The following is a 17,585-nucleotide window of genomic DNA, read 5'->3' on the forward strand; positions in this document are numbered from 1 at the left end:
TATCACATGTAGTTCAAAGACATGCAAATACATATGCAACATACATAAATATATATATATATATATATATATATATATATATATATATATATATATATATATATATATATATATATATATATATTACCTAAATGACATGTATACTAATCTAGAATGAAGGTGACCTCTTCCAGAAAGCATGCTCTCATTTGTGAATTCCCAAGATGATATCTTTATCATTTGTTATATTCACTATACTGAAATGACAACAATTTTCAGCAACTTACTTGGAAAGCTGATGAGGCAAAGGGGCTCATCAGTTGTACAGCAGGAGTTTATACAACACCTTTAAACTATAGAGTGAGTGCACCATCTGAGGTCATGCAACAGTGCTGGTGATGTTAGTCACAGAGAGCATGCAACCCACAGGGCTGGCTGCTATGCCTGCCTTCATGCACCACACACCAACACCATAACAAGTCATCAGAAAATATAAATAAGAAAAGTGAGCAATAAGGTAAGCCACAACTCTTTATTATCCAAAATAATCGACTTAGTTTAAATCTGAATTAACTATTACCTTTAATCAAATCCTACACTTTACCTGTACAACTTTATAGTTTCCAAATAAAAATATTATCTTTAAAAAAATCTTACATTTTACCTGTGTAACTACAGGGAAACTAATAAGTATACAACACACATTACTTACAACATTTACCATAAAAAAATAACTACGTTCACCAAGTATAACTGCCCTAGCATGAACTGTGTGACTGCATCTGCCACTTCTGATTCCACATTCAAATTATGCTAAGTCCTGTACTATACAAAATCTAAAGGCTTGGGATGATGGAATACCATATATGAAGAGATGAGGTTCTATATCTTATAGGTATCACCATCAATGTTAATCAGATCATTCTGGATAAGGGAAACAATGATAACTTATTTTCCTTTTGTACTTCCATACTGGATGAGAGGAAGTCACTTGATTAAGTATTCTAACGCACTGAAATTACTATGCCTTTTAGCTATGAAATTTAACAAGCACTTCCTAAGAAGGACAGTTGGTTTCAAAAGTTGATATGACATCCTCTGTTAATCTATAAATAACCTGAGTTTGTACAAAGACTCCAAGAGTAACACACCATATCCAATCTCTTTACAACAAAGGAAAATTAATCTAATTCTAAATACTGAATACTACACTAAATAAGTAAAATGACAAATATCCAGAAATATAAAAAAATATCAACTTTTTCACAAAAGGTACTTATCAATGAACATATTTCTTATGTTTCCTACAATTCAAATATGTTAATTCTGAACCTAAAGAAATTATAGTGGGTACAGTATCTAATCTTTCCTATCATGGGCTTACCCTATGTGTCACAGGTTGTAGTGTTCAAAGTAAAATCAGAAATAACTAATACAAGTTTAATAAATGAGATTAAATAAAAACATAAATTACAATTACTTTTTTCATTATTCCTCATGCTAGATTTTTAGTTATGTTATTCAGATTTCAATAAAAACATCAAATTTTCACTTCAGCCCTAAATTTCAAATTAATCAGCCACTACTCGTAAGTAAAGTCAATAGGGTAAAAAGAAGTCTAAGATATAATTTGAAGATATGAAAAAACATTGCTAGTCATAACTATGTACATAATTTATCTGAAGAATTTGAAGAACAGAAAATATCTTGTACTGAAAAATGAAATCATCTTACAATTGGTTTCCAAAATTAGCACTGTACATAGCCAAAATTCTGAACGTAAAAACCACAAGTTTCCAAAATCACGAATGTCCAAAATTTTGCTTGAAACCAAATCTGAAGTTACAATGCCACCTGATAATATTAGTATGACAGGAAACAAAAGTGCTACTTGTGCAAGTGGGTGTTGGTGTGGGTGTGGGGGAGGTCACCTACCTGCACAGGAGGATACAGTCTTACCCCGCCGGCTGGAGGAACCATCCCACCACTGCTACCGTACCCCATGTCTGCCATTGGCACTTCTTGACCCTGACCAATACAAAGAAAAAATGTCTAGTTACACTTTGTTTCCATATTTGAGTAAAAAACTTCAACAATATGACTCAAACATTCAAAAAACTACAAAGCAACAAAGTTTCTCATCACTTCTTATTGGTATATCTTAACTCCAATCCCATTTACAGGGTGTTTTTAAAATATATATATCTATGCACCTTATGAGGGAATAAAATTTTTCTTAAGTAACGTCCTGTCCCAATTTTGCAGCATGGGAAAGACCACATGTATTCAATCTCCTGGGGTAAAGCCAATACTGCTTCATGGGCCTTTGTTTAGTCCAGTGACAGTACGTCACCACCAAACACCATCTATCTATCTATCTATGTCTCTGATGCCTGTTCCAATTGGAACTCCCTTAAAGGGGTGGCCACAGCAACAGTCTCCATAACTGAAAAACTCCACTGGTGCTTCTTAGCCTTTAGTGCCTCACCCTTAACAGGCTACTGGCAGATGGCAACTCTAGCACAGTGTTTGCAGAGGCTCCTAACTAATGTTCCTAATGACTACTTCTATCTAATGCTCCTACCTACTACTTCTACCTGATGTTTCCACCTAATGCTCCTGCCTAAATGTCCCTACCTACTACTTCTATCTATTGCTCCTACAATTTTGCCAAAAGGCGGGGTCTACTGCATAGTGCTCACTGCATGAAAACCTAGAGTTACAAAGAATGAGCTGTGTGAGTTAATTGTTGTCAAGTGTTACACATGACAAGGAGAGAGTGTATGTCTGTAGACAGACAGCCAGTAGTCCACTTGTTAGTGAGGCAGAAAGATAAGACAGCTACCTGGGTCAGAGGAGTGCAACTTGACAACCACTAAAGTGCTGGCTCACTATGCAGATATCACTAACCCTCCAGATACCCAGGAGGGTAATACTGTTAATATCCCTCCCAGGTCATTGGCTGCCTACCAACTACTACCTCACCATACACCACATCACTTCAATTCCCTCTGTCAAGAGCACATCTATCGCCCTCCTGAATGTTCAGGCCCCAACCACTCAAAATATCTTTCACTCCATCCTTCCATCTCCAGTATGGTCTCCCCCTTCTCCTTTTCCCTTCTGCTTCTGACAGTTATATGTTTGATCTCCCCCTTCTCCTTTTCCCCTCCACTTCTGACCATTATACCCTCTTTGTCATCCTCTCCATAAGTCCAAACCATTTAAGCACATTCCTTTCTGGTCCCTCAATCACATCTGTTTCTTACCCTTGTGTTACTTATTCAATCAAACCACCTCACAGCATGCACTGTCCTCAAACATTTAATTTCCAACACACCCACCCTTCTCCCAACATTCTCATCCATAGCCCATGTCTCAAATCTATACAACAATGTTGGGATTACTATGCCTTCATACCCATCCATTTTTGCCCTCCTAAATAATGTCCTCTCTTTCTACACATTCCTCATTGCTCTAAGAACCTTCAACCCTCACTCATCCTATGACTAACTTCTGCTTCCATGGTTCCACTTATTGCCATGTCCACTCAAAGGACTCTAAAAATCTCCACTTCCAAATTTTCTCTAACCAAACTTGCACCCTAACTAGCCTGTCCCTCTGTCCTTTTAAATGTAAAGCTTTGCTTTTATTCAAATCTACTCCAACTTCCTCCTTTCACACTTTACCAAGCTCAGACAACAACTCATATATATAGCTTCTCACATGAATCACCACCATGCCATGCTGTGTCATCAAGAAACAACAACTGCCTTTCCAGGACCTCATCATCCCCTATAGACCACATACTTGCTCCTCACTCAAAAACCCTTGCATTTAACTCCCTCACCATCCCATCCATAAACAAAGCAAACAGCCATGGTGACATCACACACTCCTGCTACAGATCACCTTCACTTGAAATCACTCATCCTACCTAGTCAAGTAAATGCCTTACACTTAATGAAAACTAGGAAGTAAATATGAACTTTATTTTCACTACATGAACTGAAAACAAAATTACATATAACTATGGTAATAAGCGATGAAAATTAAAACATGAAAACTGACCTGCGCGTATCGTTGATGAGATTTTGCTTGACCTCTCTGAATGGTCCTATCTTCATATCGAGTACCACCTTGAGAGGCCATGGGCCGATTGAGGGTGTTATTTGCAGTTGGGGAATTGGCACCACCTGGAGTAGCATTACGGGCAGCAACACTCTTACTTACAAAGTCTTGCTCCTTCCAGCCAGCTTTCTTATAAACTTCACGTAATTCCTGATGACCCCACATAGAGAACAGCACCTGTAGACACCAAAACACAATGATTAATCTATTTCTTATCTAAAAGAAATCACTCGGGCTCCCAAATATCCTCCACCTTTACCTCTATAAACAGGATTAACCCAGTGTCATGGAAAAATATGGTAATGACTAGTTCTTTAAGTTATACTGAGTATACACTCAAAAAAAAACCGTTATAAAAAGGTTTACTGAAATGAATATCTTGTGTGTTTAGACTCTGACTCAAAAACATTTAATCAGTATTAAGTATAGTATAACTTTATTTTTAGTGGAACTTTTGCCAAACCATTAATGGTATACATACATTGTGCTATTTTTGTGAATGGGAGCAGCTTTGTGGAAAGGAATAAATATCCTATACTTGAAAAAAAGTAAAATTATGGTTGAAGAATTATGGGGCAAGGGAAAAAACAAAGCACAAAGTATATACTAATTTCAAGAATACACAGCTTCAAGTCCAACTTTCAAGAATGCTATACATGCATATGAAACCCAAACTTACATCAAATCATTCTTATCAATAGATTTCTGCATTACGAGGACTCACCTGTGAGGCAAATTTGACAACCCTAACAGAGTATCGTCCACGATGTCGTGTCATGTTGACCAACCTCTCTACACCTCCAACATCTAATAAAGAACGTGAAAATTCCGCACTCTTCTTTATCACCTCATTCAGAGTGGCTAAAACTGCAGCAATTGTTTCATCACTTGTTCCACTGTCATGGGTATTTCCTGATGGCAACTTCTGAACAAGATCTCTCATTGCATATTTACCTAGGGTTAAAAGGAAAAAATTATGAAAAATGATTATCTGAACTGTACCTAATTGTGGGTTAAAGCCAATTCCTTGACCTGACAAGTAAAGCCATGATGAGCAAAATTTACCATACACACACAGCAAGCTCTTCCTCCTACAGGTTGGTTAGGTTAGGTTAGGTTAGGTTAGGTTAGGTTAGGTTAGGTTAGGTTAGGTTAGGTTAGGTTAGGTTAGGTTAGGTTAGGTTAGGTTAGGTTAGGTTAGGTTAGGTTAGGTTAGGTTAGGTTAGGTTAGGTTAGGTTAGGTTAGGTTAGGTTAGGTTAGGTTAGGTTAGGTTAGGTTAGGTTAGGTTAGGTTAGGTTAGGTTAGGTTAGGTTAGGTTAGGTTAGGTTAGGTTAGGTTAGGTTAGGTTAGGTTAGGTTAGGTTAGGTTAGGTTAGGTTAGGTTAGGTTAGGTTAGGTTAGGTTAGGTTAGGTTAGGTTAGGTTAGGTTAGGTTAGGTTAGGTTAGGTTAGGTTAGGTTAGGTTAGGTTAGGTTAGGTTAGGTTAGGTTAGGTTAGGTTAGGTTAGGTTAGGTTAGGTTAGGTTAGGTTAGGTTAGGTTAGGTTAGGTTAGGTTAGTTAGGTTAGGTTAGGTTAGGTTAGGTTAGGTTAGGTTAGGTTAGGTTAGGTTAGGTTAGGTTAGGTTAGGTTAGGTTAGGTTAGGTTAGGTTAGGTTAGGTTAGGTTAGGTTAGGTTAGGTTAGGTTAGGTTAGGTTAGGTTAGGTTAGGTTAGGTTAGGTTAGGTTAGGTTAGGTTAGGTTAGGTTAGGTTAGGTTAGGTTAGGTTAGGTTAGGTTAGGTTAGGTTAGGTTAGGTTAGGTTAGGTTAGGTTAGGTTAGGTTAGGTTAGGTTAGGTTAGGTTAGGTTAGGTTAGGTTAGGTTAGGTTAGGTTAGGTTAGGTTAGGTTAGGTTAGGTTAGGTTAGGTTAGGTTAGGTTAGGTTAGGTTAGGTTAGGTTAGGTTAGGTTAGGTTAGGTTAGGTTAGGTTAGGTTAGGTTAGGTTAGGTTAGGTTAGGTTAGGTTAGGTTAGGTTAGGTTAGGTTAGGTTAGGTTAGGTTAGGTTAGGTTAGGTTAGGTTAGGTTAGGTTAGGTTAGGTTAGGTTAGGTTAGGTTAGGTTAGGTTAGGTTAGGTTAGGTTAGGTTAGGTTAGGTTAGGTTAGGTTAGGTTAGGTTAGGTTAGGTTAGGTTAGGTTAGGTTAGGTTAGGTTAGGTTAGGTTAGGTTAGGTTAGGTTAGGTTAGGTTAGGTTAGGTTAGGTTAGGTTAGGTTAGGTTAGGTTAGGTTAGGTTAGGTTAGGTTAGGTTAGGTTAGGTTAGGTTAGGTTAGGTTAGGTTAGGTTAGGTTAGGTTAGGTTAGGTTAGGTTAGGTTAGGTTAGGTTAGGTTAGGTTAGGTTAGGTTAGGTTAGGTTAGGTTAGGTTAGGTTAGGTTAGGTTAGGTTAGGTTAGGTTAGGTTAGGTTAGGTTAGGTTAGGTTAGGTTAGGTTAGGTCACTGTAATTAAAGAAGCACAAGGAACTAATACTGAAAGTCCAAAGGAGGCCAACAAAGATGACACCTGAATTAAGAAACTGAATCAAAGGGAAAAGTTAGAGGCATTGGCCACCATGGAAGATTGAAGAGCATGGGATGGTCTGATCACAGCCTTTGAGATTTCAAACCTGTCTGATGATCTGAACAGTGAAAAGTTCTTTATAAAACTTAAGTACAACCAGAGGCAACAACATAAAATTAAGAAAATAAGTGTTAGATTTTCACTGTATGAGTAGTGCATGAATGTAAAAACCTGAATTATAAGACTGTGTATGTAGACTGCAAACATAACTTTAAAAAGCTGTATGACTGAAGAAAAGGTGAAGGTATGGGGTATGGGGTTCCATGAGTTAAAACTTCCTCCATGTGCAGTTCAAATAGGTAATTATTTACAAATACCCACCCATGCTTCAGGAAGTAGGTATGCATGGGGTGCAAGCAAATGGGAAGTGAAGCAGCTGCTATTTGCTCCCGAATGCAAACTCCAGAAGCTGGTGTGAGAGTCTAGGAGTGTGCATGAAAGATAAATGTTGAGAAAAAGTAAACAAAAGCAAGGTAATGAGGTACTGCTGTGGAGCTAGAAAAGATGGGTTGAGTTTATGTTTAAAGGAGGAGGACCTGAAGGAAGTGATGTGTTTTAGGTGTAGTAATTGAGAAAAGTAATGCAACAAGTCTGAAACCTTGATCTTGTAAACCAGGAGATTTAACACATCTGGTTTTAAAGATTCTAGCATATACAGCTCAGAAGCTCCCATCTATCATCACGCAAGGTAAGCTTCATGCTGCCTAATGATGGTTTGAAAGTTTTACGCTTACTGCAAGGGTTACCTGATTCAAATATATTTCTGGGAAAACACTAGAGGAAAAGTCTTTATCTAAATAAAAATGTATCACTCTGTTAAGCTTTATCAAGTGACCAAGAGACAAAGCCACAACACTGGCTTATGTTTGATTAATGTGATGGGGAGAGGGGCAGAAAGGGAATGGTAAGAGGAAGGTGTAGGGTATATCATCAGAATATTTTGAAGAGCAAAGGGGGGATAAATGGTGTATGTGAAAAACAGGAAGAGAGTTGGGTAGATGGCGAGCAAGGTGGAGGAAGAGTGGTATATTTGCTTAAACCTTAGGAGTCAATGAGTTTATAAAAACTGCAAATTTCCTGAAACCCCTGGAAAAAGTTTGTCTATCTACAAGGAGGGCAATGTTCCCTTTGAGAGGCTTGCAATGATATTAGTGCTAATCTGTCAGAGTTAGCTTTGTTCTCATATAATGTTAGAGAACAATTCCCATTCAAAAGATACTGAAACATATGAATCTCAATAATCTTTGACAGTGGATTCTTTCTGGCCAGTGTGTTCCCTAACAGTGCATTCAGCGCATGATAAAGTAAACTGTTACAAAAATTTACAGAACTGATCTTTGAAATATGATGTCAGTGTTTTTATTACAGTTTCTAAACTGTTTCTAAATGCTCCAGATATGTAGCTTTGACCAAAAATGAATATAGGTCATATGGGTGCCGGCTCCTATTTCTGGAGGTGAATTATCAAAATAATTACAAAATCCACATTCTGAGCAGTCATCATATGACCAATGATAATAGGACTGGGGTAACAATAATGAACATTGGCCTCAACTGCTAGAGTACATTTTCCAGCAATCATGTATAATCCACCAAAACCAGTCAACCAGCTACAACCATGCCCCATACTAATTCTGAGGCTTCTCTTGACTGCCTTATGTATCCTGCTTCAACTCACTGACAGCAGGTTGCCTCATGCAAATAACATACTGATCTAGTTCACAGATCCTTACTGACTTTTTTCCCCCACTTTTCAAAATGTATCATTTACTTTTGGTGATACTTGCTAATGCACTTCTATATCTACCAGATGAAAAGGGGTCTATCCTGAACAATATGTTAAGCCATATATGGCAAGCAAAGGAAGCACTACCTTGTGTGGTTTATCTATCTATCTATAGCTCCGAAGTCTGTTCCCAACTGGAACTCCAGTGCCACTTCTTAGCCTTTAATGCCTCACCCTTAACAGGCCACTGGGAGAGGGCAACTCTAGTGCAGTATTTGCAGAGGCTCCATCTTAATGTTCCTACTGACTACTAAACCTAATGCTCCTGCATAATGTTCCTACCTGCTATTACTACCTAATGCTCCTGCCTAAATATCAATACCTACTACTTCTATCTACTGCTCCTAGTATTTTGCCAAAAGGCAGGGCTAGCAAAGAGTACTCACTGCATGAAAATCTAGTCATGAAAAATGAGTTGTGTGAGTTAGGAGTTGTCAAGCGTTATGTACAACAAGGAGAGAGTGTATGTCTGTGGGCAGAATGCAAATCATCCACATATGGGTGAGGCAGAGAGAAAAGACAGCTACCTGGGTCAGAGGAGTGCAACTTAACAATCAATGAGGTGTTGGTTTCCTCCGCAGCCATCACTAACACACCAGATACTCAGGTGGTTAATATACCTCCCTGGTAGTTGGCTGCCTACGAGTAACTACCAAATGTGTGGCTGCCACATAACAAAACCATCTGTTCTAATCATATGGATTATGAATTGCAGAGCCACCACCACCTTCATACATACTCTCCAAGGAAAGGAGTTGGCACTGTCTTTACAATGATCACCATATGTTTTATTATAATCTTGGTTCTCTTATCAGACATGAGATCAGCGAGATCATATGCATCAACAATACCTTTTCACCATGACCCACCCATTTAGAAAGCTGGCTATCTCTAATGTTCATCAGATGTTTACTTCAAATTACTCTTCAGACCTGAGAAGTATTATCCTCTAAGAGGCTTCAGATATTATTATGTGCTCTTTAACAACTTCAAAGTTAGCTTCAACACTTCAGAATGCTTTTTGTCCTGCTTGCAACAATCACTCCTGCCTCTGTCTAGTTACCCACAAATGAAAGATAACAGTATCATATGCTGGACCAGTCCAATCAAACTCCTCGAAATTACTGTACTAAGGTGTACCTCATATCATGATTATGTATCTCTGGCATATGAACTGAGAAATGCTTGTGGAATGGTTGATGATTTTTTTGTCACTTAAAACAAGTCTAAAAAATAAGTAATAGGTACCAGTGCATCATTTCACTGAGGGCTTCATAGAAATCATACCGTAGAGAATTATTCATCCTAAACAGAATCCAAGCAGTAATTATCCTGGCACATCATAAACTGCGGCCTGCAAAGCCTTAGTAGTTCTGGAGTAATCAAAGCCTATGCAATTTACAAAACTTACGATTTCAACACTCGAGAAGCTCAATCACATGGCACTCCCTCCACCAGTCTCTCCCTTCTTGGCTACCACACCCTCCCTCACCACCACACCCTTAATGATGAAAGCTTGGCCAGTCTCTAAATAACTGAATCTGAATAAACATAAAATCACTGAATAGATGTGTATGTAAACAGAGATTTATCAACAAAAATCTGTGCTGTTTCTCATTCCCACTCATGACCTCTCTTTCTACCTCTGTCTTCCTAAAAACAAGTAAAATAGCATAAATGTGTAAGTAGAGATTTATCAACAAAAATCTGCGCTGTTTCTCATGCCTACTCATGGCCTCATTCTATCTCTGTCTTCCTCAAATCAAGTAAAATAGCCTAGCACTCTATAAACTCTTACTGTGGCTCTGGGTCTCAAGTACATGTCCCTATGTTTCAGTGTCCTGAGCAGAAAACATGATTATCATTGATTATTCAAAGCCCATTAAATCAAAGATTCAGTAATACACCATAAAACAAAAATTAAAAATCTTGAAGAAACTATGCATGCATGTGACCAGTTCATCTGTAAAATGTAACAGCAATATAAATCATATATCTTACACAGTGAAATTTAGGTAATCTGGTTCTTTTAAATGGTATCAATACTCTCATAATATATATCAATCAATCATTATCACTTGAGAACTTAAAGAAAGTTGAGTTTAAAAAGAACGTTTTCTCTGTAATCTTACCAATAAGCTCTTTGTTTCTTTGGTCGATGGCAAGATTGCGGAGGGCTGTCGCAACGGCACACACTACTCTGTCCACTTCCATTCTTAACAACTCTACTAAAATGGGTAATCCCTTTTCTTTTCTAACTGCAGCTCTTACATCTATGCTTGGCTGCCAGTAGCAAGCAGCAAGATTTTGCAATGCACCAGCAGCAGCTTCCAAGGTCTCTGGGTTACTGCAGTCTGACAGTAATGCCAAATATGGCCCTACCACCTGTCATATGTGCAGAGGTAACAATTAGAGACACGAGTGTGTTCAAGTTAAAGATTACAAAATGAGTTATTAATGTACCCTTGGGAAAAAATAATGTGTTAACAATAATAATATTAAAAATAAATACTACTTTGCACAGACAACAGCCATTTGTTCATAGTGTTTTCAATCCTGACTATAATCAAATTAAAAATATAATGGAAAAGTTACAGAGTATTCCTAGTCTAATTCCTAACAAACAGTAACATATTCTAGCTTACAAAAATCCCACAAACTTGTAATCATAAGATTCTGATCTTTTAACGAGCCACTGAGAATAAACATTTTCTGATTCCTAGACTACTTTATGGAAGTAAATCTCATGAAAACTATGGTTGCAGGGAACCTGTGCAGCAGTGCAATAACCATTACTAAGCAATACTGTGTGATCATGAAAAGTGTATCAAAATATTTTGCTTGCTTACTCATTAAGAAAGAATTATGAGCATTCATTTGGTACCAAATAATCATGCAATATCTTTTTTTCTCTACATATTACTGCATCTTATGATCTCTGAATTCATTGCAAGTAGTTATTTTAAAAAATAAGAAAAATCGACATGCCAGAAAAAGGGCAGACAAAAGACCCATATCTTCTCTTTCCTTAAGTTGCTGTGAACACTGGGAAATCTGGAAATTATATTTTCTTCAAATTTATGAACATTTAATACTTGTATGTCTAAAATATGAGAGCCATGCACTGGATAAATTGAACTGGATCAATGTGGTACACTGGGAGCTGAACCAAGGTATAAGAAGTGGTCAAGATAAACTATGGGGTGCTGTGAGAGGCTCGGCTTCAGTATATTATACATAGCAGCTGGAGAATAGATGTAAGCAAATAAGCCATTGCTTGTTTCTAGTGCTACCTTGTGAAGCTGAGAAAAGAAATAAAGCAAAAAAAGGGTCTAAAATACTCTACTTTTTTGTAGTGTATGTAACTATTTTTTGTATTATGGGCAGAGCTTTATATTCTTAACCCTATATGTGTAACAAGGCTTAACCTTCTGTGTATAAACATATACGTAAGTTTTTTCTTTTCTGTGTATAATTACCTATGCATGCTGTACTGGGAGGGTTTTACACTCATACGACCCCATATCTAGGCTATTTTCTACTACCATGCAACCTTTCAAACTTTTGTATCCTGTTTACTTAAATCACGTCCCTTTTCAGCTTATCCATTTGTCACCAATTATGGAAAAAAAAAATCTACGTTCCAGCTTATTTTCATAGTACGTCCTCTGGTTTTTCTATCCCTACATCTTTTGAAGAACTGTCCACTACCAACATCATCAATCAGGTTTAAAAGTTAAAGGATGTGATCAGGTCACCCTTAACTCTTCCCTCTTCCATGACAGGCAAATCTAAGGCCTCTTGCCTTTTCTTATCAGCTTAGCACTATTGATTTTTGTACCATCTCTGCTTTCCCAGCAAACAGTTTTTCTCCTTTACTATTCTCCTAAGATGGAACTCTGGTATAAGTCCCTTTCACATAGAGATTCCAGCAGCTGTTTTCCTGATGGTAAATATTCATTTACAGGTCTTCTTTAAATGTGTCCCATTCTTATCAATAAACATCTGCATGGACTAAATTTCTTCAACCATGTAACAGACCAAATGTGCCATCTAATGTCTGCAAAAAAACTTGGTCCACTCCCCATATATTTTCTTTCAAAGGCAGTACATGGCTAGGGTTTACTGAAGGTACAAGCACATAACACTCACAGGGTGAAATCATTGTACATCTGTTTGCTGAGACTAGTGTTTCTGACAATGTGAACACCGGTAACCTGTGTCAGTGTGACTTGCACTATCTTCTAGGAGCATTGAAGAATGTGTGAAAAGAGAACGTGATCTGGAAGGGTAAAAATGGGTATGTTTGAAGGAATAATAGTACCAACGATATTACATGGATGCGAGGCATGGCATACATAGATAAGACTGTGCAGAGGAAGGTGGATGTGTTGGAAATGTTTGAAGACAATATGTGGGTGTGAGGCGGTTTGATTTAGTGAGTAACAAGAGTGAGTAAGAGAGATATGTGGCAATAGAAAGTGGCTGAGAGAGCAGAAGAGGGTCTGCTGAAATGGTTTGGACACAAGAAGAGAATGAGTAAGGAAAGGGTGACAAAGAGAATATATGTGTCAGAAGTGGAGCAAAAAAGGAGAATGGAAAGACCAAATTGGAATTGGGAGAATGTAGCGAGAAAGATTTTGAGCAATTGGGGCCTGAGCTTGCAGCAGGGTGAAAGTGCATTGGAACAATGTGGTATACATGAGAAAGAAAGAAAAAAAAAGACAAGAAAATGTACTTCCGTTTTGCAGTTTTTTAAGCTATCACTGACTCCCTAATGCTGCACATTAGCCTTCTAGTGTTCCCATTACCACTGTCATTTTACAGTTTCTTTCTGACATCTTTATCATAATATAATGAATTTATAAAATATTTGTCTAAACGAATTTTGAAGGTATCTATAGTCTTAGCATTCACTAGGTCTCACAGTACCTTATTCCAATGCTCAACATACCTATAGGAAAAGAAACTTTTCCCATGTCCGCATTACATCTCTTAGCTTTGAGCTTTATTCCAATTGTCCTAGTAACCATATTTTCTTGTATTTTGAAAAGATGTTCATGATTTACTTCATCAAACTTGCTCAGAATTTTGAACACCTGGGTTAAATCACTGCAAAGTCTATGTTTTTCAAGGGAGAAGACATCCAATCGTTTTAACCTCCCTTTGTATACCAGATTTCTAAGGGATGGGATCAATTTTGTTGAATTCAGTCTTTGTACTTGCTCTAATTTTCCTTTGTCTTTCTTATAGTTTGGGGACCAAAACTGGATTCCATATTTGAGGTGTGGTCTCGCTAGAGAATTACAATGTAAGAAAATTGTTTCTGGTGTCTTGTTATCTATGTTCCTGGCAAGTGCCTTTTTCACTTGTTTGACACTGTTTAGTATACTTCAGATTGCTGCTAACGACAACTCCAAGATCCTTTTCTTCATTCACTTTAGTCAAGAGAGTTTGTAGTCATAATGTATACTCTTGTCTCCAAACTACATAACTTTAAAGTTGTCTACATTAAAGTTCATTTGTCAACCATCTAACCACTCTGCTAGTAAGTTAATATCTCTCTCAATCATTTCACAGTCCTGCCTGTTTACAGCTCTACCTCCTAGTTTAGTACTGCCAGCAAATATGGAGATCTTTGATATAAGATTGAGTTCTAGGTCATTAATGCATATTAAGAAAAGAACTGGACCTAGGACCGACCCATGTGGCAAACTACTTGTTATGTCTAGACAATCTGAGTCTTCACTGTTTAATACTATATGCTGCTTTCTTCCAGTAAGTCAGTCTCTGATCCATGTACAGAGTTCTTCACTTCCATGTGCTTTGAGTTTATGTAAAAGTATCTTGTGAGGTACTGCAGTTGATGTGCTGTCATTGGACTGAACCAGGAGATGTGAAGGGTCCAGGGTAACCTATGGAAAGGTCTGTGGGGCCCAAATGTGGACAGGGTGCTGTGGTTTCAGTGCATTACATGACAGCTAGAGAATGGGTGTGAGAAGATGTGGCCTTTGCATGTTCCTGCCACTAACATGGGAAACAGCAATCAAGAATGAAAGAAAGTTTGAATATGTATATGTGTATATGTATACTGCATGCCTGCCACTAACATGGGAAACAGCAATCAAGAATGAAAAAAAGAAAGTTTAAATATGTACATGTGGATACATATATTGCATGAAGTCACAGTGGTGTGCACGATCTAGTATATGCATATGTGTATATATGTATATGTATGTATGAATGTATGTGTATATATCTATATATGATCACTGTTTCCCACATCAGTGAGGTAGAACCAGGAAACAGAAGAAAAATGGCCCATCCACTTATATACACACAGACGCCCATACATGCACATATACATAACATATACATATATATACACACATAGTTTCCCTTTTTAAAAACTGAAATACAAAAAGGGGAGGGTTTCCATCCCCATGCTCCTGTCCCCTTTAGTCGCCTTCTACGACAAGTGGGAAATACGTGCGAAGTATTCTTTCTCCCCTACCTGTTTCCAGGCACTACCACAATTGCATGGGAAACAGCGATTAAGTATAATAATAATAAAATATCAATGACACACACAGACATATACATAATTACATATGTACATATTTATACTTGCTTGCCTTCTTCCATTCCTGTCAACACCCCATCCCACAGGAAACAGCATCATTATCCCCTGCATGAGCAAGGTAGCATCAGGAAACCAACAAAGAACAACCCATCCACTGATACATAAACACACACATATACACACATACGTTTAAATATATACATACACACACACACACACACACACAAAGACTCTCACACACACATATTTTTTATCTATCTATTATACTTTGTCGCTGTCTCCCGCATTAGTGAGGTAGCGCAAGGAAACAGACGAAAGAGTGGCCCAACCCACCCACATACAAATGTATATATATACACATCCAAACACGCACATATACATACCTATAAATTTCAACATATACATTTATTTATTTATTTTGCTTTGTCGCTGTCTCCCACGTTTGCGAGGTAGCACAAGGAAACAGATGAAAGAAGAGGATGTATGTGTCAGAGGTGGAGGGAACGAGGAGAAGTGGGAAACCAAATTGGAGGTGGAAAGATGGAGTGAAAAAGATTTTGACTAATTGGGGCATGAACATGCAGGAGGGTGAAAGGCGTGCAAGGAATAGAGTGAATTGGAATGATGTGGTATACCAGGGTCGACGTGCTGTCAATGGATCGAACCAGGGCATGTGAAGCGTCTGGGGTAAACCACGGAAAGTTTTGTGGGGCCTGGATGTGGAAAGGGAGCTGCGGTTTCATTGCATTATTACATGACAGCTAGAGACTGTGCATTATTACATGACAGCTAGAGACTGAGTGTGAACGAATGTGGCCTTTGTTGTCTTTTCCTTGCACTACCTCACACACAAGAGGGAAGGGGGTTGTTATTTCATGTGTAGCGAGGTGGCGATAGGAATGAATAAAGGCAGACAGTATGAATTATGTACATGTGTATATATGTATATGTCTGTGTGTGTATATATATGTATACATTGAGATGTATTGGTATGTATATTTGTGTGTGTGGACGTGTATATATATATACGTGTATGTGGGTGAGTTGGGCCATTCTTTCGTCTGTTTCCTTGCGCTACCTCGCTAATGCGGGAGACAGCGACAAAGCAAAACAAATAAATATACCTGGGGATAGGGGAGAAAGAATACTTCCCAGGTATTCCCTGCATGTCGTAGAAGGCGACTAAAAGAGGAGGGAGCGGGTGGCTGGAAATCCTCCCCTCTTGTTTTCTTTTAATTTTCCAAAAAAAGGAACAGAGGAGGGGGCCAGGTGAGGATATTCCCTCAAAGGCCCAGTCCTCTGTTCTTAATGCTATCTTGCTAATGTGGGAAATGGTGAATAGTATGAAAGAAAGAAAAAGACAAAATATAATAAAAAATAAGATACAAAAATAATATATATTTATTTTTATTTATTTATTCATTTATTTTATTATACTTTGTCGCTGTCTCCCGCGTTTGCGAGGTAGCGCAAGGAAACAGACGAAAGAAATGGCCCAACCCCCCCCCCCCATACACATGTATATACCTACGTCCACACACGCAAATATACATACCTACACAGCTTTCCATGGTTTACCCCAGACGCTTCACATGCCCTGCTTCAATCCACTGACAGCACGTCAACCCCGGTATACCACATCGCTCCAATTCACTCTATTCCTTGCCCTCCTTTCACCCTCCTGCATGTTCAGGCCCCGATCACACAAAATCTTTTTCACTCCATCTTTCCACCTCCAATTTGGTCTCCCTCTTCTCCTTGTTCCCTCCACCTCCGACACATATATCCTCTTGGTCAATCTTTCCTCACTCATCTTCTCCATGTGCCCAAACCATTTCAAAACACCCTCTTCTGCTCTCTCAACCACGCTCTTTTTATTTCCACACATCTCTCTTACCCTTACGTTACTCACTCGATCAAACCACCTCACACCACACATTGTCCTCAAACATCTCATTTCCAGCACATCCATCTTCCTGCGCACAACTCTATCCATAGCCCACGCCTCGCAACCATACAACATTGTTGGAACCACTATTCCTTCAAACATACCCATTTTTGCTTTCCGAGATAATGTTCTCCACTTCCACACATTCTTCAAGGCCCCCAGAATTTTCGCCCCCTCCCCCACCCTATGATCCACTTCCGCTTCCATGGTTCCATCCGCTGCCAGGTCCACTCCCAGATATCTAAAACACTTCACTTCCTCCAGTTTTTCTCCATTCAAACTCACCTCCCAATTGACTTGACCCTCAACCCTACTGTACCTAATAACCTTGCTCTTATTCACATTTACTCTTAACTTTCTTCTTCCACACACTTTACCAAACTCAGTCACCAGCTTCTGCAGTTTCTCACATGAATCAGCCACCAGCGCTGTATCATCAGCGAACAACAACTGACTCACTTCCCAAGCTCTCTCATCCCCAACAGACTTCATACTTGCCCCTCTTTCCAAAACTCTTGCATTTACCTCCCTAACAACCCCATCCATAAACAAATTAAACAACCATGGAGACAT

The 17,585-nt window shown here is 38.5% G+C and overlaps 1 protein-coding gene across 40 annotated transcripts in view; it reads right to left on the minus strand.

Annotated features, from left to right (window-relative positions):
* The window catches only part of p120ctn (adherens junction protein p120), a 203,644-nt gene that overhangs the window by 8,751 nt on the left and 177,308 nt on the right, over positions 1-17,585 (minus strand). For 36 of the 40 annotated variants that reach the window (XM_071677437.1, XM_071677436.1, XM_071677425.1 and 33 more), the window contains 4 exons: positions 10,614-10,866; positions 4,835-5,064; positions 4,051-4,287; positions 1,915-2,007 (listed from right to left, as the gene is read on the minus strand). In XM_071677437.1, coding sequence (XP_071533538.1) covers positions 1,915-2,007; positions 4,051-4,287; positions 4,835-5,064; positions 10,614-10,866 — 813 coding nt within the window. The remainder of the gene's footprint in view (positions 1-1,914; positions 2,008-4,050; positions 4,288-4,834; positions 5,065-10,613; positions 10,867-17,585) is intronic. The other 4 variants (XM_071677409.1, XM_071677401.1, XM_071677408.1 and 1 more) reach the window with 1 other exon arrangement.

Source organism: Panulirus ornatus, chromosome 25 (assembly GCF_036320965.1).
Source record: "Panulirus ornatus isolate Po-2019 chromosome 25, ASM3632096v1, whole genome shotgun sequence".
NCBI lineage: Eukaryota > Metazoa > Arthropoda > Malacostraca > Decapoda > Palinuridae > Panulirus > Panulirus ornatus.